General features: G+C 48.5%; 1 protein-coding gene across 5 annotated transcripts in view; it reads left to right on the plus strand.

Moving 5' to 3' along the window:
* The window catches only part of LOC119460525 (activating signal cointegrator 1 complex subunit 3), a 418,279-nt gene that overhangs the window by 322,890 nt on the left and 67,672 nt on the right, over positions 1–27,717 (plus strand). For all 5 annotated transcript variants that reach the window (XM_049655120.1, XM_049655118.1, XM_049655119.1 and 2 more), the window contains 2 exons: positions 1,130–1,262; positions 12,311–12,436. In XM_049655120.1, coding sequence (XP_049511077.1) covers positions 1,130–1,262; positions 12,311–12,436 — 259 coding nt within the window. The remainder of the gene's footprint in view (positions 1–1,129; positions 1,263–12,310; positions 12,437–27,717) is intronic.

Consider the following 27,717-nt stretch of genomic DNA (forward strand, 5'->3'; position numbering starts at 1 on the left):
AATGCTAAGTTAATAATGTTAATACTAAAATAAATATTATTAAAATAAAAGTTCAAGGTATGATACGGTACATTTCTGCTATTCCTGAAAAATAAACACAGTGAAAATTTGTCAAACGGACAACTAGCACAGGGCTTGCAGACACAAAGCTGTATTAAAGCACCGTAGCATCTAGGCGACACTACGGAAGTGGCCGCACGCCAGATCAACCCTTCTGTGCCCACAGCAGTAGCTTTGCGGCTACGGCGTTACTTGAGGTCGCGGGTTCAACCCTGACCGCGACCGCCGCGGGTGTTTTTTGTATTTCACTCCAGTCGAAATGACTGGAGTGAAATACAAAAAACACTCGTGTACTTAGATTTCGGTGCACGTAAAAGAACTCCAAGGAGGTCAAAATTAATCCGGGGTCCGCCACTACAGTGAGCCTCATATCCGATTGTGGTTTTGGCACGTACAGCCCCATGACTCAGTTGAAGTTTAACACTTCTGCCACAATGCAATGTGCCGTGTAAGGCAATGACAATGCTAACCTTCTCGGAGGTTATAAAAAACGGCGCACAACAGTGCCTCAAGCAAACACGTCTTGCTGTATGTTCTGTGTACTACGCAGACAAACAGCAGTGGTGCACAAAAGATAACATTTAGCATCCACTCACCACACTCATGTTGCACTAAACACTGATGAAATTAAACATTCACTGTCAACCTCACCATTAAATATTATCTAGCAAAGCAATTAGCACAGAAAGTGGCGCTTTTATCAATTCGCATAGTGTGTGGGATACACATGATTTATATGCTTGTACAAGAACATACAGGTCTGCATGGTAAAAACTGCGTGACCAGTGCCATTGTGTGCAGTTGCATATTCCTTCCGTATAAGAAAACTGGGTCGGTGATGATACTTATTTACATCAAAGGACAAATTTCAGTATAACAAAATTTCAATATAATGATCTAAAGTACCGATTTTACCGACTTTGTTATATTGAAGTTTAACTGCATTTAGAAATACTATTCCTGCTGTGTTGTTACTTTAAATCTTGAGCTTACCCTTCTGTAATGGCTTGACAAAAGGAGTCAGGTTTAATAAGCGTCTGATTTAGTAGATGTTGTCATGCTCCTGCAGATGTCCTACAAATGATTGGTCGAGCTGGCAGACCACAGTTTGATGATCAAGGTGTGGCAGTGGTGTTGGTCCATGATCTCAAAAAGAAGTTCTACAACAAGTTTCTTTACGAGCCATTCCCCGTGGAGTCAAGGTAAAGTCAAGCTTTCCACTAACCCCGAGATCCAGGTCATTGGTACCACCACCACATTTACATTAAACACCGGCTGTACTTGCTTGTAAATGCCTCTTGAGCATCACCCTCATTCGATACTGGCAGTACTTTTGAAAGATTACAACTGTGGCAGCATTGCTACAGGACCTTGATTTGTAGCACATAAGTTATACAAAATTTTATAAACGACAAGTTCTGTATTTTTTAGTCTGTTTTACTTGCATTGAAGACTTCTTACTTCCTTTCCCTTAATTTCAGTAACGGAACTGCTGCGCCAGTTGAGCTAAATTGCCAAGAGCAGTCCTCTGTGCCATTCTGCTCCAAAATGGCATTTTAGTAGAAAGTTGTGCCAGACCTGCACCAAAGCAAGCGTAAGAACCAAGGCCTCGTTTCGGTGATGCTTCCTTCCTAGTAAAACTGCAACCAAAACCTTAAGCATGCTATTATCATCATCATCATCCTGGTAGTCAATGGAGTGGCCACAGCCGACGGATATAGCTGGTGTCGTTGCTTCATTTGCTGTTTTCGTCAGTCTTTGCTCATTTGTTGCATTTTGCTTCAGTGTAGGTTGCAATGTACTGCTGCTGTGTGGTTGTTACTTGTGCCATTTGTGCTGCAATTGGGTACTCTGTGTACTAGTGTGGCACAGAGCTCGCTCGAGGATGCCGCCAGATCAAAACGAAGCCTTGGTTAATACCCGGTTGCACATTGTTTAGCTTAGTTGTTGATGCAGTGCCACCTCATAAATACCTCGGAATACGCGTAGTCAACCACTTAAACATAATTTGCATTAGGGGAACCTTTCTTGCTATCCTGCACGATCAGAAGAGCAGATTCCATGGTGGTAATTTGAACAGTTTTCACGTGATCCAATGCACAGTTATGCAAGAGAGATTTTGCATGTTGTAAAGAAAAGAGTCTTAACTGTAGCTGCTGTTTAGTAGTGCACGTCCAAGTGTATCGTCATCCTTACATGCCCTTATTCCACAATCATTTTTTAATTTATTTTTAATCGTGTTCGTTTGAAGCGCTGCATACACGCAAACGCCTGTTGCAAGTGGAAATGGTAGAACCAGATTTATACTGCGATATTTGCACGGCAAAAGTCATTCACTTACATAATGTAGAAATTAGTACAGTAATTTTTTTTTTTTTTCATATGCCTCGTTGGTGCGCATAAAGCCAGCTCCGTTATATTTGCTGACTATTTCAGTTAAAATTGAGACCACCTGGTGTATAGATGTACATTTGCCACTGCACCAAAGATGCTTTTAGCTGCGCCAAATCAGCATTTTACATGTGCCAGGTTATGCGCTAAAAGGTCAAATGATGGTTCCACCACTTCGGTAATTTTCTACCGCGAAGAGCTGGGGCTCAGTCCATACTGTTAGTTGCGTTGTTGAGGTGTACGTCTTTTGTGGTGTTCCGGCGAAGAAGAAGACTGGAGAGACAAGAGGGACACTAGGATGAAGAATGAGAGGAAGAGGCAGTCAAGCTGGACGTAACTCGTACTTTAAATCGTTGAATGAGTTTTCCTGATTCATACACGTGAAGCACCACAGAAGTACGTTTCTCCGTTATCTGAAATAACCCAAACAGCACGTTGGTGGTTGCTTGCTTGCACTGGCACAAATTGACAACCTGCTTTCTCCCGCCCCGGCCACCGCAGCAGTTTCTTTTGATATAATCACCAAGGCACCGCACACCACCCTTGTCCGCTCTGGCCACTTATGGCAACTCGGGGACGAGAGACCGAGTCTTGGAGCAGACGAAGAGGAGACGAAAGCTTTATACAATATGTACCAATATTTACAGATATAGCAGGTAATAACTGGTAATAGCTGCCATTAGATGGTGATAGCTGGTAAAAGCAGTAAGAGCGCACCAGACCGACGGGGCGGCCGGTGGCGACTCTCTCTCCACACAAGGCCGGTCCTGCCTTAAATCCCTTTTTCGGCTTCTCATCAGCAGGAACGAGGCAGGGGCGGAGAGCTGATGTCACCCGCGTCGCATTCTTTCTTCCATGGGGGAAGACCTGGTGCCGCTTGAAATGACCCGTGTCTAATTGCTTCGTCGAGGCAAAGATGGGTGCTTCTTGAAGTCCCCTTGCGCGTCGAATTCTTGATTTGTCGCGCAGAGGTGGGAGCTCCCATATCCTCGATGATAGGCACATAGCACGGCACAACAGCACCCCTGTCGCCAGACAATGCATCCAGAGGTCGAGCTGTCTGACGCAGCTCGGACGATTGCATGCGCCGGTTGAGCGACGTCGTCGATGGTTTGGAGGTACAGGCTTTGCCGCTTTTCCTGCGGTGGTCTTTCCTGCTGCTCGGCCCTGAGAATGTCCACTGCAACGACCGAGAATCAACAACACCAAACCACTCCGGCCAAAGCAAGCACCCTTTGAATACTCTCCCAGCCTCCAGACCAAAATGAATGAACAAAGCCTTTCTGAAATCTGGCTACGCTAAACAAAACAAGAACACAAAAAAATTCCCGAACAACACGAGACACGTATCCGAGAGAACAATTCGAAATACGGACCCTTTTCCTGTTAATTTGTCAATGTGTGAGGGTTAATCAAATCAGAATTGCTTCGCAAGCGATTCTCAACTGTAATGCGGGCGGGTTGGTTAAGATCAAGGTTGCTGAAGATAACAATTTTGCCCCCAGAAGCCATGACACAAAGACTGAACGCAGCTAATCTGGGCGCTTGGGCGCCACTTCACAAAAGTACGGAATTAATCCTGACAACTGTCTCCGCATAAAGAAATAGCCCTCCACATAGTGCTGTCCAAATGCCCTCGGCGAAATGAGCACCACATTTTTAAAGCACAGAAGTGGTCCTAACAAAAAAAGAAAAAAAAACTAAAACTCACACTAATGACATGCAAGCAAAGGTGAATCAAAATTCTACACTGACACTTGGAACTAACGCGTACAATACAAAAACAAGTCATAATCTAAATTAAGCATTTGGACTTTTCCTAGCCTAGATATACATAAAAATAACAAGCAAATGAAAACACTGACGCCTTCTCTACTCGAGCTTTCAGCAATCAGGTCTCAGTAAAAAAAAAATGATCAACAAACTAAAAAATGTCGGTGTCTCGCGAAAACAAAGGAACCAGAGCATAAAACAAGCGCTCTTCTTAACATCTCAGCCCTTTCATACGCCCAACACGCAACTCAAATTTATCGCAAAAAAACACATAGGAAATTTAATACTAAAATGACAAAACAGAATGTGCTTTGAGAGTATCGTGTTCCTAATCAATTGGTGTTCACAAACACGTTTTTAGACACACTTGTGGAGGTCGTCCATTCTCGGGCCTAAGCGTCGTCCAATCGCGACAACAGAACAAAATTGATTTGCCTGAAACACGTGCCAATTTTGACTTGCGGCCTCCAAATACTCGGAGTGCGGCTCCTTTACAGACCCGCATGCACACCGCCTTTCTGCCCGCTAGGCAGTTGCCTTTCTTTCTGCCAGAAAGTGAACGGTTATTGTAGCAGATTTTCGAGCATACCCAACGCTTCGCTATGTTCTTCTGCTTACAATGCCTTGACACCACTGAGAACAGGCAGCATTTGCGGCGTATGAATTTCTGCGAAATCCTTTCTTTACTGACGCGCGTCATGCCTATTCTAGATTTCAGCAGTAGCCTAAGCTTAGGGTTCACCCTACTCTGCCATGTCCTAACGCCTTCGCTGTTAGCGTGCTTGACCTGGCTCGTGTCGCCGCCCAAGTCCGACTTTCTCAGCTTGCGCCTTCGTTGTTTGCCCTCAGCGCAGCTCACAAAGCTTGCGGTCTCGGCACTCGTACTCGCTGGTACGCTGCCTTCTCGTCGCAATGATGTCGCTCCGGGCGGTAATACCAAGCTAGGCTCATGGTCATCGTTAGATTACTGTGCCTCTGACAGAACATAACTGCATCCGACACCACCTGAGCTAGCCGGCTCACCCTGAGGTCTCTCCTCAACTGACCGGATTTTATCACTGCTATCGAGATCGCAAAGGCCACTGTCGGCCACTGTTTGCAAAGAGGCCTCTCTAGATGGCAAAACAACAGTGTGTTCGCGCTCATCACTTAGCGTGTGCAAAATTGGCATCACAACATTTCCTATACATCCCGAACTAGCAGCCATCTCAATGAGCAGTCTGCGCTCGACAAGCTCGGCATTGTCGCTATCATCCTGGCCTTCCCAGTCGGCCTGACTTAATCTAGCATCAGAATGCCTCAACAAAGCCCTCTTAGTACTGCCGTAATCCCGCGCTTCTTCATCGGACAATCGCTCCAAAACACTCGCAGCTTTAACCGGGAGCAACGTCTTAGACCAGAAGTCCTGGCTGACACGAATTCCGGCTGACACTTATTCCAGCTGACACTTCTCCACACACTCGTTCAAAATCAGAGAGAAATATGACGATGTCTTCACCTTTCCTGAAGGTGTGAAGATAGCTTTGGGCTCGCTGCCGTTGAAGCACTTCAATTTCCCGATCAAGCTCCTTCATCCTAAGAGCCTGCAGTTGCGCTGACTCTCGCTCGCGCCTCTCAGCTTCAAGCTCGTGTCCACGCTTTTCTGCTTTTAGCTCTCGCTCTACAGTCATTTCCCAAGCCTCGTCGGCTTCCTCGATCGTCACGTCCTCTGCTCGCATCACGTCAAGAATCACTTTCCTTGCTTTTTCGGAGCCGGCGGAAATGCCCAACTCCTGACAAATTTGAATGAGGTCCTGAACTTGGAATTACTCCATCACGATCTCGTTCCTCCTGTTGCTGGCCCACTAAATTTACTTACTTTAAACTAGAATACACTGTTTAAGAAGGTAAATGCATAAATCATAGTCTGCCAAAAAACAAAACATTCAAATCATAGCCTACCAACAAACTAAACACTCTCCTAACATCTGCCTGTGCTAGAGAGGTCTGGCGACATCGGGCACTCACCCAGCCAGAGTGGTTGACGCCAGTTGGTCTGGTAGCTGCCATCGAGCGGTGTAGCAGGCGTCTTCGGGCCTCATATCTCGCAGCTTGCCATCGGCTGTTGAGATACTGGTTCGCCAATCCCATAGCTGCCATCCACTATTGCGACCCGGTGTCGACGACGAGAGATGTAGTCTTGAAGCAGATGAAAGCTTTATACAATATGTACAAATATGTACAGATATACCAGGTAATAACTTATAATAGCTGCCATTAGATGGTGATAGCTGGTAGGCGGCAACGATTTTTTCAGCGGTGGCACTCTGCGTAAAGGCAAGAAATTATGCAACACCGAAGACGTGTACACCGTTCAAGAAATAAACGACGAAGTTTTAGCGCAGTGTCAATCGCAAGTGAAGCGAGTCGCGTACGAAGTTGAACTTCAGGTGAGGTTTGTACACTGCTAGATTCAGGCACACAAACGCGAGGAAATGCTTGCTATAGATGAATTCACAGCAGCGATAAGCAGACATCATGTGACGGAACTATACGAGCGCACGACGGTACGCGCCGCTACAGCAGCGGTCTTTAAGTATGCCGCGATGTACGAACTGCTCGAGTGCACAATCGTACACGCTGCGATGTCAGCGGTCTTTCATCATGCCCCGAAACGTCGGGCCTCCTCCAATCTTTGTTTAATGCATGCCGCTAGACAAGTAGACAAGTACAGCCTGCGCTGTAGTAGCGGCCATCTGTCCCTTTAGAAACTGATAAATAACTGATACCATGCATATGAGCTCGCAGGAACGTACTACATGCGAATCGCACTGCAGCGCGAGCTCGTGCGCTGCTCGCTTGATGTAGCTTTTAATGACAGCGCTCGAGCATTGATGTCCTGTAATCAATACTGCTTTGCTGCGCTGCCTCAACGTGCTGGCTTAAGGTCAAGGATGGGCACATTTAACTCTCAAACCTGTGCTGCTCGTTGTGGGGTAGTGAAGTTATCCAGCGCGCCCGACACTCCGCTTCGTGAGACCTTGGCGGAGAACGGTAGAATCTGATGTTGGGATTCAGGTCTTCTTGTTCATGGCAGCCCACGACGCAGCAGTAACGACGGTGAGGTGACGCTTTTTCGAGGCTGAGCTAGATCTCTGGATCGGCGTCGCCGAATCCTTCTGCTTCCAGCATTACGTCCCACGGCACAAGGAGAGTCCGTTTTCGTTTAACTAGGCTGCATCCAGCTCGCAGTGTGGTCGGCGTGGTCTCTGAGAAGTGACAAGCCTTTTCACACTCGCAACAGGGCAGAAAAAAGTGTGAATCGACGTAAAACTCGAGGTAGAAACATGCTTCGCCACAGCCAAGGCTCAGTACTACCCAAGCTGGTACTACCCAGATAACTTTTCTCGCCGCCACCAGGTGCCGCTACTATACCTCAAACTCCAGCGCAAGACTGCCCATAATCATCACACAAGTTTGCGAGATGGCGATACTTTGCCTACCTGATGGCTAGGATAGAAGGCATAGAAAGGTTAGAAAGGTGTTTGCTTTAGTAAAAGAGTTGTTCTCTTGATGACGTTTATTTGTTGCAATGAAGATAGTTTGGTATGATTTATGTTGTCACTGAGTAATTTTGTGGACAAATGTAGCCCTGTTGTGTTACGAAGCATCATTGTCAAACTCAAATTCATAGACTTGTCCTTGCGCGTGCCGTTTCGTGTTACATACTCATTGAATGTGGCCTGTTCGACCGCAGAATGAGCAACGTTTGCCTTGAGCTGGGCACCAAGACAATGAAGCCCAATGATTGCGCGAGCCACAACAAAAACAATGCAGAGACTGAGAGTGCACGTGCTGGTCAACACAGGGAGGGGATCGGCTGCAATGCATATGAGCTGCGGTGAAAATTCTTAGTTGCCGAGCGTGAAGTTCGCATCCATGATGAACGTGAAGCATGCGTGTGATGACGCTTTGAAAGAGGCAGCATGTATGCAGAGAACTTCTTCAGTTCTGCACCCGCCTGCTCGAACAGTAATGCAACCTGGACTGCATTCACGAACAAAAGCTCTTAACCCTCTAGTAAGAGGCACTCGCGTACATGGTTTGAAGAAACTCTGGCAACAAGTTGGTCTCTGAGAGCACCTTCCTGTCACACAAACGAGCACGACGATGTGAGTTCTCATAACGCAGCAACAAAGTCTGCAACAGAATCACCTGTAATTAGGTAGTGGTGATGGAACCGTGACATTTCAAAAAGTGATTGCTCGTTGTCATAACTCGTCGTAAATCAATCGCTTCGTGGAATGTTACGGTTGCATCACTGGTGCCAAAGTACTCAAGGCAGCAACGGCCGCATCGTACACGTTCAGTGCAGTGGCCACGTCGACTTAACGACAGTTGTGGTATTGCTGGCTGTGGCCGGTGACATGTTGAAAACGCACTGCCCCTCCATGCCCAGGCAGTGTATAAGAATGGCCTTGTGTCGCTCTGGTGAATAATCAGCAGCTTCAGAAGCAATAAGGTAATTTTCAAACATATGGTGCCTTGTTCCCAAGGCACGGCTGGACGGCCAGGGCCCGGTAGGAAAGGCGTGGGGCCGGATCGGCGCAGCTCATGGTGGTCTGTCTGATCCTGGTCACGCTGGCAAGAAAGATTATTTGCGGGGAAGGCCAGAAAGTGATGTCGAAATGGCATGGCCTTCACACCCTCATCGCCATTGTACTGTTTGATGCACAATGATTCTCACAGTCCTGATCCTGGACTGAAAATGCACCTTTTATTCCAAAAGCACACAGATATATATTTATGATAGAAACACAACCTCTCGGGAGAAACCAACATAATGAAACTGAAACAGATCAAAACAGGCAATAAAGATGGCAGTGCTTGAAAGTTTATTGCTGTCAAATTCAGTCGGCGTCCCCGCATGGTGTCAGCGCCCACAGCCAAACATGAACACATCACACTCGATGAGCACGGACACGCGCTGTCAAACGCTGGCATGAGGAAGCGCCGCTGCAGAAGCGAGCGAAGTGACCTTCATGCTGTTGTCTATCACTTCAACACAAACTGAGCGCCGAGAACACACAGCATGCACAAAGCTACGAGCCACCGACGCAGCTGCACTGCCTAGAATCTGCCCCCAACGCAGATCGCTTTCAAGATACGGCCCGCACGACTGCGCACCGCCGCGCAGTGCGCAGTTCATGCCAGATTACAACGCCGCCCGCTATCCCTCCCCCTCGCTCCCTCGCCGGTGCCTCGAGCGCAACGGACGAAGGCGCGCTTCCTGCCTGCTTTTCTTTCTTGCGCACACGAGATTTAAGATGCGGTCGTCAGCTCCCCTTGCACACCTTCACTTGCACATACAGCATACGGTGCGTGGTGACGGCGTCATCGCCCTTCGACTTTATACAGAGCATCTATGAGCCAAAACCAATTTTAGGGCCACAACGCGCCCTAGATGCCATCTTTAGATGGCAAATACGGATCTTAACGGCCATACTTTTGCTGGTGGAAACAGAAATATGTCATAGGGGTCGCCCCCTGGCGGCCAATGCCATCGTCAAGCGACCAAGACGAGTGACATGAAAAGTCAAAATGGCCGCTCGGGCCGGCGCGGGGTGGCAGTTCGCAATGCATGATGCGGGAATGGTCCCATGGTTGTGACACAACAGCGGGGTTACCAATGCATTCAGTTCTATGGGAGCTGTGCTGGGACCAGCCGAAAACGACATAACAGCTGGGAAAACGCAGCACCCGGGAATGTAACAGCGGAGATTCTACTGTATACCTATGATGCTTGGTAGCCTTTGGGGTGATGCACACAATGGCCAGTACCGCAGGCCTTGCGTGCGTGCTTGCTATCGCTGTCATTGCTTCGCCTTTTGAGTGAAACTTGTGGGGATGGAATTGAGGAATGCGCCGGCGCCATTGCGCGGGCTTCACCTGTCGGCCATCGCCGCTTATCCCCGCCCGCTCCCAACCGGTTTCAGCGGTGGCGCTCCACTCGCGGTGGTTTGCAGTGGGGGCGGGCCGCTGCCGTCAGTTTGCGGCCTTGTTCGGCTGCGAGTTTCTGAGCGTGGCTCTCTTACCTCCGGGACCAGCGCAGGGTACATACATGCTTTCCTCATGTCCACCAACACCTTTGTGACTGAGACTTGAGCTCGCGCATGGAGCCTCTGCCCGTGCAGGGAGCACATACTTTGTGCTGATCCTTTCCTGATGCTAAGCCGAAGAGTGGTGCCTAGTGCTCGCGCGAAGTCGTACCACGCCGAGCCGCACTTGCCGAAGGAGATTGCCCGAGCTCTCGTGAGTTGGCCCATTGGTTATCGCCAGAGCAAGTAGCATAGCCACCAGGACTTTTCGTAGCGACGTGCTATAGGCGCCCGTGTCTGTATTTTCGCCCTTGGTGCGGGACCCCTTTGGTTCCCCGCCGCCCGGGCGTTTGTGCAGTGCTGGTGTCGCTGGATTCAATAAACGGTTTCCGCTACTCAGGGCAATACTGTGTTTTTGCGTGCATCGCTCAGTAGCCCCTTGTGGCCTGAGCTGCATATGCTAGAGCACTGCACGGGCTCAGGCTTACCCAAAAGCCCGGGCCGGGCCGGGTAGAACAGTTTTTTCACGGGCTCGGGCCGGGCTCGGGCACGGCGTGTGCTTTTTGACCCGGGCCCGGGCCGGGCTCGGGCTTTCTGGTGGTGTGCATATAACGTGCAGCGAGTTATTCTCGGGCGTCTCAACTTTGAAAAACATTATTTTTCGGTCTGGGGCCGGGTTCGGGCCGGTTTCGAGTCGGGCTCGGGCCGGGCTCGGGCCTAAGGTAAAGGGGTGGCGGGCCGGGCGGGGCGGGTAATGTAGATTATTTCTAGGCCCGGGCCGGGCCCAGGTCTCGCCATAAAATCTTTGATCGGGTTCGGGCGGGCCGCCCAACGGAAAAACGGGCCCGGGCCGGGCCCGGGCTAAAAAAATCGGCCCGTGCAGTGCTCTAGCGTACGCAGTGGTGCTGGAGGCGACGGCTGACGCGTCCCTGTGGCTCGCTAAGCTTGAACCCACTGTGGTCAGTACTCCAGTGAGACCCTAAGACCCCGCACTGGTGCCCAACGCTGATTCAAAGGCTCATTAAGCCTTTATCTGTACTTAGCTGAGTCAATACGCCTTTGCGAATTGGACTCGCCACGTTATGTCTGCTAGGCATAGTGACCTTTGTCCTTTGTTAGTGCTAGCAGATGCCGCATTGCTCGATAACGGGGCCAGTGCCTCTCTTGAGTAGTGCACTCCTGCACCCTCGCCTGTAACAATCCCCAGTGGGGACGACAATATGAGGTGCTATGTACCAGCTCCCTTTGGAGCAGTAGTGTTGTTTGAGAACAGGGCTAGAGCTCTCTCCGAACAGTGCACACGGGCACATTTGTCTGCCACGGCTCCTTTTGGAATGCCAGGCAGTGCAATGTCGCAGGGCTCGCAATCGGCTCCCTGTGGAGTTTACGGAGCGCAGCACGGAAACAGGGCCTTAGCCCTCTTCAATTTTTGCCTGTTGGCTGCTACTCAATTGAGCAGCCAAAACCAGTGGAATGCTGTGGCCTCCTGTGGGGATTACAACACGGCAACCACAAATTTCGCTCCTCTGTCTTCTTTTGGAGTGCATTCGGTGGCACCCAGTGAGACACCCTTCGAGCACGCACCTGTTTTGTTGACGCTGGCTGCAAGTGGCCTAAGCAATTCACGTAAAGCTTCACCGACAGCAGGCGCACCCCACTAGGAGCCCGTTTTGCTCTGGGGACGGCGTGCCGACCAGTATCCATTTGTAAACCGCGCCACTGATGGAGCTGGACGACGGTTCATCCTTGCTCGACCGCTCCACTAACGCGCCAACGGCTCCCTTTGGAGCAGGCGCACAGATGCTGTTGCAAAATGCGATGCGAATGGGTCCCGATAACGCTATCACGTTCCACTCTTAAAGGAAAAGCTTAAGCATCCTCCAAGTTTTTATGTTCTTGGATTGCTTTCCTGGTGTGGATGTCAGATAGGTGCTCATAGGAATGTCGTGCCACTTGGACACATTAGTTTTACTTGCTCAAAACATGGTTACCATGTCTTTCATTTACAGCTTGCTCCATGTTTTGCCTGACCACGTCAATGCTGAAGTGGTTGCCGGAACCATCAGATCAACGCAAGACTGCTTGGACTACATGACATGGACATACTTCTATCGAAGGCTTCTTCAAAATCCAACGTAGGCATTTTTTTTTTTTCTCACTTGTAGGTATTCCATTCAGTTAAACGTCGGTATAGCAAACGTCGGTATAAGAAAATTTTCAATATAACGAAGTACTTAACTTTTTAACTTCTTGTCCACAGATAACCATTGTTACAATGGTAGCTGATATGTAGTGCCCGTATGCGACATCTATGTTTCTTGGTTCAGCTGCAGCACACTTGATAGTAGTGGCAATCTGCTGCGTGAGTTTGCTTTAATATTCTATAAGCACAGTTCATTCTGGGCTGACCCACTGTCTGCGTCTGCGTTTGCGGGCCAATGGCCTAGTCCTTTCCTAGTGTGGTCTGGGTTCTCCAATCACTGCTAGGCCATCCCTACAATGTGTCAACCTTATATTTTGAACCTCAATATAATGAAGTGTGTTTATACACGATTTCAATATAACAAAATTTCACGTATGCCATGAAAGAATACCAAGCGAATGAATGGAAACTGCTGCGGGCGCAGATGGGGAAATGGTTGAATTACACATGGTTGCTTGCAAATGCACCGTTCAAATTGCATGCCGTGCAACAGAGAACGGCTGCCGATGTGGAGCTGTGTCTTTACTGGTAACAGTGAATTCGGCTGATAATGGCCTCTGAAAGTTTGCAGCGCACCGTCTGATTTGGAAAGTCATAACTGACGAGTGCAATGTCTGCGCAGCAAATTATATTGAGGTATTATATGCCATGTATAGACCCGCCGTGGTTGCTAAGTTGCTATGGTGTTTTACTGCTAAGCTCGAGGTCGCGGGATTGAATCCCAGCCACGGCGGCCGCATTTTGATGGGGGCGAAATGTGAAAACACCTGCGTTCTTAGATTTAGGTGCGCGTTAAAGAACTCCAGGTGGTCCAAATTTTCCGGAGTCCCCCACTACGGCATGCCTCTTAATCAGATCGTGGGTTTGGCACGTAAAACCCCATAATTAAATTTTTTTTTTATGCCGTGTATTGACCCTTTTTGCGGAGCAATTTGTTCATAAGAAACGAGATGGCGCTTTCGGCGGCACGCCATACGTTGCCTTAGCAAAAACGCACGAATACAAAACCATAACCGCTTCTGCACTGTTTCTGTGTGATCAGCTGTTGGAAATGCAACTGGGTTCGATCACGCACTGTGCTCAATTCATGCTGAAAAATATGGAGCCGTGAATTGAAGACGTTTGCAGTAGTTCGCTGCAGAAATAGTGACTGGCATATTAAGGAATGGAATGAGTATGTGTGACCAATTAAGTTCACGGATCATTGCTACATACAGACAGCCTCTGTTGCCAGCCCTTCTCGATGTACGACTTTCCTTGTGGATTAAAAAAATTTCACTTATCCGCCACCGTTGTATCGCTAACCTACAGAAAAAAGACTTCAACCCCGGAACACCGGCAACACTGAGTACTGCTCGTTAAACAATGACAAAGCGAGTAGTGCCACTTCCTGGCATACAAAGAAACCTCGATTATACATCCCCTGGTTATGCGACGACCCGCATTTTACGACGAATTGGTTTGGTCCCGGCAAAACCCCCATAGAAATAATGTATTCATAACCTTGATTATACGGTGAAATTTTACGCCGACCCGCCTGATACGCCTCTCAGGTACCGTCCGTGGGGCGGGGGTGGGGGCCAAGGTTCTATGCAGACGTAGGCTGGCACGCAAGCACACTGCAGGTGGCTGCTAACAGGTGTGCAATATCGTATTTACCCAAGTGTAATGTGAGGGCGACTTTCCAGTTATGCGAAATAAACAAAATAAAATCGCTAATGTAACGTGAGATGATTGTAAAAAGAAATGGTACCTTTATTCAAAGGAATCGCAATTCGGAAACGTTCTCTTCCCTCATCATAGTCGTCTGAAGAGGAGCTAGACAGAGCTTTTCTTGGGCAGTCTTTTAGGGCAATCACTTACGTGAAATTTCGTGTGACCCGGCACAGAAAGCGTCCTCGACAAGTGTTTCTGGCGTTGTCCTAAGCTCGCCATCAGCGCCAATAGAGCTGTCGGCAGTATACTTCGAGGGTGCCGGTACACTGTAGTGCCGAGACGAGACGAGTCTCACAACAGCGAAACTATCTCCAAAAGTGATTGCTCGGTAATTGTCATCGATGTCGTCGAGCTTGCTTGAGATTTAAGTACTTCTTAAAAGACCGCACAATCATTTCATTTGGGGTCAGTACGAAGTCACTTCATGTTACACAGAGCCTTCCTGACTGGCTTCGCATTTAAAGTGGCCCTGCACCTGGTCCACCATCCGCAAATCGCCGACTCCTTGATGTCGATACACCAAACCGCGGCAGACTTTCCCAGCTCCACGGTCATCAAAATTGCTCGCCTCTCAAAGCGACCGTCGCACCGAATGCGCTGCATCGCCATAACATCGCGAATGAACAGAGTCGAACCGCAAAAGGCCATAACGTATAGCAGTATCATAACCAGTCACAAGCACAGCGAAAGCTGCGTCGATTCCAACCAAAAGCAAGTTCTGACTTCGGTCGACTTGTCTATGGATTGGATCAAGACGTAAAGTTACAGGTTGCCAACGTAATGCTAGAAATCGTGGGATTTAGAATATTTTTTTTAATGGTCAGTTTTGCTGTTATTCGACTATAACGCGAGGGTCGAGTTCAGGTAATGAAAATTATGAAAAGAAAAAACTCGCGTTACGATCGAATAAATACGGTAATTTTTTTATAATTTAATCTACCTTCCATGGAAGCAGCGCAGGTTCATGCTGCGGGCTTACCTATTCTGGCGGTCTGTACCCGTTTTTGAGGCAAGACTGAGCGTCACTGGCCCGGATTATACGACGGTATTGCGTGGTCCCCTCAAAGTCGTATAATCGGGGTTCCACTGTAGTAAGTTTCGCGCACGTTATCTACACACATCGACCCCAACTCGCACGCAAGCTTACGCGCACTCTGTCGCCAACGTATTAAGAATATGTGAATGGGCGCACACTTAAATCAGTGCGCCAAAGCATGTGTGTCATCGACTACATCGACAGCATACGAATAGTCGAAGCTGATTGTTTCGTGACGGTCCACAGGAGTAAGAGAGTTATAGCGATAGTTTGCTACAAGCTATTTCAAAGTACATAATAGCTACGTTCCAAGCCTTGTTTGCAGCAAGACTAAATCTATTGCAACTGAGCACACCTGCGAGCGATTAGGCAGAAAATAATCAGGTAGTCAACGCACCGACGAACTTCACCAAGTCAGAAACGTGACAAACAACTGCTTCAAAGTATTTGCCAAATAGAGAACGAAGAGCAAAACACACTGATCCTGAATCAATTCATTATCGGAAAGCTTGGATATCTTGTAAAACATTTTTAGCCTCGTTTTTAGAACAAGCACTATATATGCTGCTCGCGCCGTTTGGGCAAAGTTTAATGAGCTTCGAAAGCGCTTTTACATGTCCATAACAGCCGCGCAGTGGCAACACACTCAGTAGCAGATGACGCGTGCTTGGCGACAGGCCTCTCACCGCAGCGCCGCTCCTGCTGTCATGATGTGGAGAAGCGGGGACCTACGCCGGCCGGCATACCTAGCCATCTAGCCACCGTACCCCCGCTCCTTTCCCCACCATCACGCTACCGCAAGCTTCCTTCCTTTCCCCTTTGCTCGCGCTTGAAGCCCGTGTTCATCAAGCCACCATCATCCATGGGTCACCCTCACAAGCTTTCATTTCGACCTAAAGCATACAGCTTTTGGGGCACGATAGAATCTTATTGCACTTCGGCTTTAAAGGGAACAAAACGCTGCTCTCCCACAGCGGTTGCTTTAGCTCGAGTGTTATTTTACTAGTATGTTCACAAGCAGCCACATTTAGTTTAACCGTTTGACCACCTGTGTCCTCGGTAGCTTTTATTGTCTCAGTATTCCTTCGCGGCCGCAGTGAAATTTCATTACAGTAAAATCTAGGTGGTGCTTGAAATATTCGTATCACCCAAAATTCGTATCATCAAAACATACACAAAATCAAGAAAAAATGAATTTATTTTTAGCAGAAAAAATTTCTAATAGTAGAACCCCGTTGATATGTTCCTCGCTGCTGCGTTTTCCCGGCTGCTGCGTCGCGTTTTCGCGATCCCGACCTAAATCCTATATTGACTTCAATGTATTAAGTACCCCTTAATATGTTGCCAATCTGTAATTTTCCTGCATTTTACGTTGCGTTTGAATGTGACGGTCACGTAAATTTAGCAGTAGAGCCAGCTTGTACATTGCAACAAGTGACCGGCACGTTGCTGATACGGCGCGGCCGCCGTATCTTAAGAGTGATCTGCGACATGCGCAAAGTGCGCACCCGCTCGGGCCTTGTCTTCAAAACTATCTGCGATGTTGACAACGTGTACCTAGTCCTGGATAACTTAGTACGCGCTGTGCTTTCGATGTTTAGTTAGCTTTGAAACAAGAGACAGCGCAAAGGTCAATATCTCTTATTGCTGCTGCCGCGCTTCCTTACTCCACCGTTTTGACAGCAAGTTTCCGCTGTCATCGAGTGAGATGTGTTCATGCTTACCTGTGCATGCATGACACCGTGTTGTGTAATTTAGTTAGTAAGCCAATGTTTACAAGTTTATACGGCCAATAAAACTACTATCCTTACTTTGTACAGCTGTCTACTAATTTGCTATCGCATTCGTTGCTTCACCTTTCGGGTGAAACTGCAAAGTGTTTTTTTTTTTTTTTCTTGCGGTTCCTTGAAAAACGTATCAATGGAATTTTACTGTATATTGAAACTGTGTAGAAACACACTTCGTTATACAGTTAAACCTGCTTATACCGAACCTCCATATAACGAATTCCTGGATATAACGAAGTTTTTCTATTCCCCGCCGTTGCTCCATAGAAGCACATGTATTTGAGACCTCTATGTAACGAAGTGGCAGCGGGAGACCCCCTCGATATAACGAATTTTCCCCGCCGACAACCTAGAGATTTCGCCCCAAATTTTGTCATTTTTGCGCGTGCAGCAACCGGAAGCACCTTCTCCGCCGCGACGGACTGCGAAGCGAGCGCACATGTGCATGCGTGCGAGCGTATGCGAGGTGGGCCTGCATCCCTCGACCCGGCGATCTTGCCGCCGCGGGCGTGACCTTTCCCCCTCCTTTCATTCAAACCTGATTCTGCCGCTTGCTGCAGCTGGCCTACCCTGCCAAGCCGGTACTCCCCTTTTCCAGTTGATGTTGCCGACGTGCTGGCAGACGCTGTGACGCATCACACTCGATGAGCACGGACACGCGCTGTCATACGCTGGCGGCGTGTGGAAGCGCCGCTGCAGAAGCGAGCGAAGTGACTTTCGTGCTGTTGTCTATCGCTTCAACGCAAACTGAGCGCCGAGAACGCACAGCACGCACAAAGCTACGAGCCGCCGACGCACCTACACTGCCTAGACTCTGCCCCAACGCAGATCGCTTTCAAGATACGGCCTGCGCGACCGCCTGCCGCCGCGTAGTACGCAGATGATGCCAGAGTACAGTACAACGCCGCCCGCTACCACCCCCCCCCCCCCCTCGCTCCCTCGCCGGTGCCTCGAGTGCAACGGAAAAAGGCGCGCGCGAGATTTAGACGCAGTCGTCGGCTCCCCTCGCACTTTTTCACTCGCACATACAGCATACGGCGCGCGGCGACTGCGTTATCGTCCTTGGACTTTATACGGAACGTCTATGAGCCAAAACCAATTTTAGGGCCACAACGCGTCATAGACACCATCTTTAGATAGCAAATACGGATCTCAAGGGCCATACTTTTGCTGGCGGAAACTGAAAATACGTCATAGTTGTCGCCCCCGGCACTTTGGGCGGCCAATGCTATCGTCAAGACACCAAGCCAAGCGACATGAAAAGTCAAAATGGCCGCTCGGGCCGGCGTGGGGTGGCAGTTCGCAACGTACGATGCGGGAACGATCCCACAGTTGCGAAACAACAGCGGGGTTACTAATGCATTGGGTTCTATGGGAGTTGTGCCAGGACCGGCCGAAAACGACGTAACAGCCGGGAAAACGCAGCACCCGGGGACGTAACAGCGGGGTTCTACTGTAACACTATGCGACGCTACGACGCCATCGTGACGCTCGCTCTTTGTTTCCGATGCCCCGCGCTTGTGCGAAACGACACGCGTCCACGCATCCAGTACCTGGTGTGACATTCCAAGATTGAGTGCTTCGAGAAACGGAAAACGGGTGCGCGTTACAATCGAGGGCGCGTTAGAACCGAGTAAAATACGGTAAGCGTTTCTTTTTGGAATTTTCGCGCCGAACCTGCATATAATGAAATCCTCTTTATAACGAAGTTTTCCAGGTATTTGTCAATTTCGTTATATCCAGGTTTAACTGTATTGAGGTTCAAAATTCAGGGTGTTCTATAGAGAAGAAGCTATGAAAAGTTAGATAATTCGTTATATTGACAAGTTTGTTAAATTGAATGGCGTTATCCTAAAGCATCCTACAGTTAAACCTGGATATAACGAAATTGACAAATTCCCGAAAAACTTCGTTATCAAGAGGATTTCGTTATATGCAGGTTCGGCATGAAAATTCGAAAAATAAGCGTTTACCGTATTTACTCGATTCTAACGCGCCCTCAATTGTAACGCGCACCCGTTTTCCGTTTTCGTCGAAGCACTCATCCTCGGAATGTCACACCAGGTACCGGATGCGTGGACGCGTGTCGTTTCGCACTAGCGCGAGGCATCGGAAACGAAGAGCGAGCGTCACGATGGCGTCATAGCGTCGTATAATGTTACAGTAGAACCTCGCTGTTACGTTCCCGGCGACTGCGTTTTCCCTGCTGTTACGTCGTTTTCGACCGGTCCCAGCACAGCTCCCATAAATCTCAATGCATTGGTAACCCCGCTGTTGCGTCGCAACTGTGGGACCGTTCCCGCATCATACGTTGCGAACTGCCACCCCGCGCCGGCCCGAGCGGCCATTTTGACTTTTCATGTCGCTTGGCTTGGTGGCTTGACGATGGCATTTGCCGCCCAAAGTGCCGGGGGCGACAACTATTACGTATTTTCGGTTTCCGCCAGCAAAAGTATGGCCCTTGAGATCCGTATTTGCTATATAAAGATGGTGTCCAGGACGCGTTGTGGCTTTAAAATTGGTTTTGGTTCATAGATATTCCGTATATATAGGTACGGCCACGCTAGCGGCAAAAAACGCGCGCGTCATGCAGCGAGCGGCAAGTTGCCGCGCGTCAGCGCGCGCGGCCACCGTGGCACGCGGCAGCGTGATAAGATCTCCCGCGCTCTCCGAACGCGCGAGCAACATCGCGAACGCTCGTTGTTTCGTGCGAGAGACGACGATCGTCGATTGAAAACCCGGCGCGGACCGGCGGCGTTCCGGTTGTGATGGCTCCGTGACGTCACCCTCGTCACTCTTGATTGGTTCTTCATCTCGCGGCAGAAATGGGTCTCGAACCCATTTCGCGCGGCACGCCGCAAGACCCCCGATTCCTGCCGCGCGCGGCATGACGCATTGCCGCGCGTTTCTGACGCGCGTTTTTGCTGCGTGTTTTTGCCGCTAGCGTGGCCGTACCCTAAATTCCAAGGGCGATAACGCAGTCGCCGCGCGCCGTATGCTGTATGTGTGAGTGAAAAGGTGCGAGGGGAGCCGACGACCGCGTATAAATCTCGCGCGCGCAAGAAAACCAAGGAGGAAGCGCGCCTGCCGTTGCGCTCGAGGCACCAGCGAGGGGGGAGGGATAGCGGGGCGGCGCGCGGTCGTGCAGGCCGTATCTTGAAAGCGATCTGCGTTGGGGCAGAGTCTAGCAGTGTAGGTGCGTCGGTGGCTCGTAGCTTTCTGCGTGCTGTGTGTTCTCGGCGCACAGTTTGCGTCGAAGCGATAAACAACACGAAGGTCACTTCGCTCGCTGGAGAAGCGGTGCTTCCACACGCCGCCAGCGTTTGACAGCGCGTGTCCGCGCTCATCGAGTTTGATGTGCCACAGCGTGTACCAGCGCGTCGGCAACATCAGCTGGAAAAGGAGAGAGTGCCGGCTTGGCGGGCTAGGCCAGCTGCAGCAAGCGGCAGGATCAGATTTGAATGAAGGGAGGGGGAAAGGTCACGCCCGCGGCGCCAAGATCGCCGGGTCGTGGGATGCAGGGCCGCCTCGCACACGCATGCACGCACACGTGCGCTCGCTTCACATTCCATCGCGGCGGAGAAGGTGCTTCCGGTTGCTGCTCGCGCAAAAATGACAAAATTTGGGGCGAAATCTCTAGGTGGTCGGAGGGGAAAATTCGTTATATCGAGGGGGTCTCCCGCTGCCACTTCGTTACGTAGAGGTCTCAAATACATGTGCTTCTATGGAGTAACGGCGGGGAATCGAAAAACTTCGTTATATCCAGTAATTCGTTATATGGAGGTTCGTTATAAGCAGGTTTAACTGTATAACATCACATGCACCGTATATTGTGGGGTGCAAAAGGAAGCTTTGTGCAAGGGGAAGTCAAGAAGGATCATGGCTTGATGCGCGTTGTCTGCTCTTGCACCAAGGTGGTGTGAAATACGTGGTAACGTAATCAAGCATACCCTGTGGCAAGGACAAAGGTTGGCGAGTCGGGATAGCTTGTTGCTTCATGTGTGCTGTATTCCATGCGTTCTGTGCTGGAGGCCACATAATCTCAAGTTTTGGAGACACATTGAGCGATATACAGATGAAGCTTTCGCTCCCCTCTGCCTGCACTCTTCAGCATGCCAGTTTTGTGGCAGTGAGTAGTGGTGGTCATCGAGTGGAAATTTGTTGATGTTTGCCTGTGTGTGCATGCCACCATGCTTGTTAATTTACTTCATAAGCGAATCATTACTGCAAATTATACAGCTGATAAAACTACCTTCATGTAGTTGTTAATGTATTGCTGTCACTGTTTTTTCTCTCTTCTAGCAAATCTGAGACTTCTTTACTCATAGAACTGACATTAGAAACAATGCATAACACCTACTGAAATTTTAGACGCAGTACCAGATCTTGTTCTATTTCTCGAACTTTACACGCACGTGTCACAAGTTTACCACAAATATGGCGGCCGTAACCTCCCCTTGGCCCATAAACATGGTTGTTGCCCATCACCTCGCTTTCATGTGAAGCTTTCTTTGTGGCGTATGATAGGTTTTGACACTGCATTGGTTGGACTGTATGGAGAGCAGTTCACTAACAGCATCGTCTCACTGCGGGTGACTCTGTCAGCCACGGCGGCAGAGTGGATACGAAAGCTTCTTAGGCTTCACTTTGTACCACCGATGTGAAGATGGTGTCGACACGGCATGAAACCGCATCTTTAAGTGTTGACTCTCAAATTCAACAAAAGGTTCTTTTGTGATTAAAATCCTTTTTTCTTTTTTCGACTGCCTGATAATTTCTAAATTTTTCAGCCTGCAAGAGTTGGGTACTGTTGTGTCGGAGTCCAGTGACACAGTGAGGGTTTCTGGATTATATTTATTGCATAATTCTTTTTAAAAATAAGAAAACGTTTGCATAAGACTAAGGTATGTGCTGTGCACTGAAACATTCTTGTTCAGTGTATAAATGCACCATGTATCTTGTCATCGTGGGCATCACATTTGTCAGGTGTAAGTGCTTTCTGGCCTTAAAAAACTCATAACCCTCAAAGTTGTTGAGACGCTATCACACTATCACACAGGAAAGGATGGCACTTAGCAAGTATTTAGGTTGGGAAAGAACTATAAGGTATTTTAATTTCATACTAAAGCTGGAATGGCATTCCATAAGTCTCCACCTAGTGGACATTTTGTCTGCTGCTAAAGTGCGCTGATTCGCTGGGAGCACCTGTCTCCTCCTGACACGAGTCCCAGCCCAGCCAATCAGAACTTCAACAGCAGATGAAAATGGACGTGTCCACCAGGTGGACACCCTGGTCCACCTGGTGGCACTTCATGATGACAAGTCTGGCATCATGATGCCAGACCCTGGCATCTGGCACTTCAAGACCCCCTGGTCTTGAAGTGCCAGACTTGTCATCATGGACACTTGTCAAGTCAGGAGACTCGGAGAAAAATTTCCTGACATCATGTAGCAATAAGGCTAGGTATGTGAATTTGATGAGACTGCAAAGTTTCTTGAATGATCCATTCTTGCATGTTACTAACCCAATAATTTCGTAGCACATCCTCTCACCAGAGGATGCTGCTGTGGTAGTAGTTCTCTATAGCACATACCTTGTTAAGGCTCTGTTGCCATAATTTTTTTACATATAGGTTTTACGCATTTTACAGTGACCGTCTTTTAGGCCCTTTTACAGCCTCTTCACATCCACGGCTATCAATTCATCACTTCACTTCGAACTCATTAGCACTGGCCACCTAGTGTACATGTCCATTTCATCTGAAATTGAAGTGCGCTGATTGGCTGGGAGCGCCTGTCTCCCTCCGACACAGGCCCCAGCCCAACCAATCAGAACTTTAACAGCAGATGAAAATGGACATGTCCACTAGGCAGTCTTGTGGCACTCTTTGATCATATGTGCCATCACGTCCAGGCAGGGAACGTGGGCTGGCTCCACACCAAAGATTCTAACCAATACTGCTGCTCTCATAGCCCCTAAAGGGCCTGTGCCCTGTATATGCTCAATAGTGCCGTGTAGGTTGCTTGCATCACTACATCATTGGGTGAATGTGTCAGCCATGTCTTCATACGTTTAGACCACTTTTACTTTTCAATTGTTTGAAGGATTGTTTCTGGTCCGAAAAAAAAAGTTCATAAGCAGCCCTCAGTTCAATTTGGTGCATGCTTTGTTTGCAATACCCATCTGCCCTGAAACGCCCACTTTTTGTTGCTTTTACATTTGCTGTTCACCATTTCTAGCTTGCTTTTACTTACAGGCAGGGAGAGTTGTGAGATCAGTATACAGTCGAGTCCCGCTACAACGAAATTCACGGGACACACGAAAAATTTCGTTGTGGCAGAACTTCGTTGACGCGAATTGGTATGTATATACCGTATTTTCGCGATACTAAGCACCCCCCCTCTATTTTTGCGAAAAAAATTGGGGGAAAAGTTTGCATGCGAATCTAAGCACCCGCCTATTTGTTAAGAAGAGCGCGTAGCCAAGCCTCTTCGTGACGCCCGCGAGCCGCGCGTAGCCGGAGCCGTCGCACTCCCGAGGTGGCACGGCGTCCGCAGCGCGATCTCGCCGCACAGTCGGACTGCAGAGCCGCGCGCACTCGTGGACTCGTGACACTCGCGCACCGCGCGTAGCCGGAGCCGAGCGTCACGGAGATTTTTCGAATCTAAGCACCCCCCCTGACTTTGGGCATCGCGATCACGAAAAAAAGGGGGTGCTTAGAATCGAGTAAATACGGTACGTACGCCAAACGGCAAAGCCGCGAACGAAACCGAAACCATCGTCAGGGAAATCTTCGCGATGGCGGTGGGGGCAAAGGTTGAAAGGTACCGAAGGCAGTCGATAAAGTGTTAACTTCACGAGAGAATGCATTTTGCGCCGCTGTTACAGCATTTTTCGTACATTGCGGCTGACGCCTAATTCAACGCACGTGCCCGGCTGGTCGGGAAACACTCATTTTGTGGCACACGCACCTTCGCAATGAAGCGGTTTGAATTATCGCAATTTCACTGCATATTTATGACAAAGTCGGTAAGCTTGGCAAGCTTGCGCTTACCGGAAGTTTTATTTCCCGAAGTCGGTCAGCCTGGATTTCTTACGCTTCACGGCAAGCAAAGGCGTTACGCGAGTCTCAGAGTCCGTTAAAAGAGCCATCGCATTGTAGTGGGTACGGATAACTTTTCTGATGAGGCGAAAATGAACCATTGCTTTCAAAGCAGTCGCCGGAGTCGGTGTGTCTAGCGGATAGTCATTTTCCCCAAATGACGAGACGCTAGCATCTTGTTGACAACAGCGGCTGCGGCGCGGCCGCTATCTTGAAAGCAATTTGCGACGTGCACAAAGTGAGCGCCCGCGCGGGCCTCATCTTCAAAGCGATCTGCGATGGGGGCAAAGTGCAACTAGTGCCAGTAGAGTCGTGTGCGCTGTGCTTTCGACATTTAGTGAAGCGAGTGATGGCACGGAGGTCAATTCGTTCGCTATTATTGCCGCATCTCACTCCAGCGTGTTGACACGGAGTTTCCGCGGTCATCGAGCGAGATCTGTTCATGTTTATCTGTGTGCGTGTGACACCGTGCCCGGTAATTTAGTTAGCGAATGTTTACAAGAAAACTACTATCTTTAGTTCGTATAGCTGTCTACTATCGCAACTGATGCCTTGCGGGCGAAACTGCGAGATTTTTTCTTTTGCTTTCTGCCTCGGTGATCGTATGTGCCTTCTCCTCGAGAGAGAGAAGTTTACGCTTCTTCGTTGGCGTAGCCATTTCACCCGGACACACACCACAGAAAACGGCAGCGATTGTGGTCATCCCCTGCAGTGTCGCGCAGGCGCGTGGTGATCACGCGTGGCTATGGATTGCAGTGGCTTAAACTGGTACTTTGAATTTGATTTCGTTCGCGAAAACCTCGTTCAAGCGGACATACGATCGTCACAGCTTTGGAAGGGCCTTCTAATTTGACTACTCGGCAGTTTCAATTTCAATTCAGTCGCAGTTTCGTTCTCGAAAAGTTCGTTGAAGCGGAAATACCGAATAAAACGCCTTTGTTATGAAGGGACTTTTTTTGTATTACTTTCTATGGGCAGCTGAAGAGGAATCCGAAAATCTTCGTTGTAGCGGCATTCGTTGTAGGGGGATTCGACTGTATATGATTTTTCAGAACTTTTGCACTTTCACCAAAATTATTAGTTACATGTGGGTCATACTGCACACCTCATTGGCTAGTTTGCGACCTCTTCGTTTACTCAAACTGAAACTCTAGCAATTTTTATTGTGATAGCAACTACAATTTTTTTTTCTTTTCCGGATAATACGATTTGGTTGGATAATACATTCGATCATACGATTTTCGAATGATAAGCTTTATTTCCTGGTTCTCGTAAAGATTGTATCAACGAAATTCCACTTTATACAGACACTCTAGGCATGTTCAAGGCAGCGCCGCTGCTGTGATGTCCCTGTATCAATGGGCAAGCGTGGCTGTACACTGAGTGACGTGAATTTCTGTGGGTGTTGGGGTGAGAGGAAGGCTGGTGTTTTGTTTTATAGCAGTGTTAAAAGGTGTCCAGATGCAGCGCACAGTCTGTTTTGCTGCAAGCCAAGTGGATGCACTGTCCTCTCAATCGGCTTTGCAGCAGAGCCAGCGCAGTGTTCTGCCTTCCGCCGCTGGCATGAACGTTGTCAAAATGCACGGTAACGTTTCTACCAGGCAGCATGTGTGTGTGTAAACTGGTCTGAGCAGAACGAATAACAAATGTCAAGCTGAAATTATACTTTCATGTGGTGCTGACAAACGTCGACAGTCTTATGTCATGCTATGTCAGTGCATGTTGCCTCTAAAGCCGCTGGTGGCACCCTTCTTCAGAGCAGCATTGTGAGACATCTGGTAGCAGCCAGGGCACAGTTTCTGCTGCACAGCAGCAGTTGTTTTCTGTGCTACGTCACAATGCATTGCCTGGTGCATCGTTAGAATAAGCGCATTGTGAAACCTTGCTACCAATGTCATTGCTCTGCCCTTTAACTCTTCTAGCGGCTACTTTTTTCGCGAAAACTGTGCCCCCATGGTCAATTTTTTATTGCAGTTTCCATAGTAGAAAATTATTGAAAACTCAGGAATACAGCAGAAACTTATTGCAAGCGATATTTTGTCTCAATAATGCTTTACTCATAGCAACAGCATACACAAAAATATGTCGTATATTAAGAGATCGAGAAAAATGTCTAGCAAAATTTATGGCTATCGATTTGTTGTCCCAAAAACACGTTTCATTGGAAGAAGAAACACGCAGTCACCGTGAGAAGAGGCACTGCATGCGGCAGCGTACATGTACGAGGGTAAATCAGAAAGTCTTTGCCCCTATTTTTTATTAGCCAAAAAAAGCTATGTACAGATAATTGCAAACATGCGTACATACGTACCTTACAGTATTTTTCCACGTAGTCCCCACACTGATTCAGACATTTGTCCCATCGCAGCACTAAATTTGAGACGCCCCTGTGGTAGAGTTCGTTTGGCTGACTGTGCAACCACCGTCGGACTGTCGTCTTGGCTTCACGGCCTTTTGTGAACTCGCAACACCACCACCTCACACATCTCAAAGCGAGACCCCCATACGTGGGCTGCGTTTCCCTGTGGATTTCAATTGGTGTTCGTCCCTTGCTCTATAGAAAACGAATCATACTTCGTTGCTCGTACGCCGTAGACATGTGAAGCACAACTGCCAACAACTCAAGAACTGACAGCGGCACCGTGCCGTGGAGCTACCAGCAGATAAGCTGGGCCGGTCCAAGAAAGGTTCACCGCTGGGAATGGATATGTTCACTTCGCATTTACAACCATAATTTGGCTAAAACATATAGGGGCAAAGAGTTTATGATTTGCCCTCATACATCAAAAACCATCAAAGGGTTGAAAACAACTGCCTTTTGTTTTTCTAATGCGGACAAATTGGCTTTGGATTTCTCTGCACCTCTCGTCATGCACTGGGCAGTTAAGTTGCTATAAAAATGCGCAAATAATTTTAGATAAGCAAGTAAGCATTGCAGCAAAACTGAAGCCATAGCCAACGGGGCTGTTTCCCATGGTGTTAGTGGTGACTTCAGAACAGGCATGCATCAATAACAAGAGCACTGGTGGCAACTTCTTGAGACAGAATGTTAAACTACAACAAATTTTCAACATTCTTGCTTCACATGGTTTTTCTTGATAGATCCAGTAAAGCAGAAATCAAAAAACATTAGAGGTTTCTGCAGCTGTGAACTCACTCACTTTGACAGTAGTTAGTCCCAAGATTACTACCAACGTCCTTAACTTTGTGAAAAATTTCCACTCTCCTGTACAAATTTTCTGAACTGTGTGCAACAAAGAGATTGGTGATGGCGGCAGCAGGGGCATGACAATGACGACAGCAATATAACGATGACAGGGGTGGCAATATGGCGGCGCACCACGGCTAAGCGGAAGGGATAGCGTCATTTTGAGCTCTCTGCTGTTACAGTAAAAATGTTGCATGTGGTATCTGCATCCTTTCTTGCAGTGGCACAGCATAACAGAGCAAACCCTCTTTGAGCATTGTGGCTGTTTGTGCCTGTTGGTTCAACATGCAAATTGTAATGCAAAAAAACGTAGGCAGACAGAAGAAGCAATACAACAGATGAGTGTCTCGTTTTCTGTTTGTC

Source organism: Dermacentor silvarum, chromosome 8 (genome assembly GCF_013339745.2).
Source record: "Dermacentor silvarum isolate Dsil-2018 chromosome 8, BIME_Dsil_1.4, whole genome shotgun sequence".
NCBI classification, from domain to species: domain Eukaryota; kingdom Metazoa; phylum Arthropoda; class Arachnida; order Ixodida; family Ixodidae; genus Dermacentor; species Dermacentor silvarum.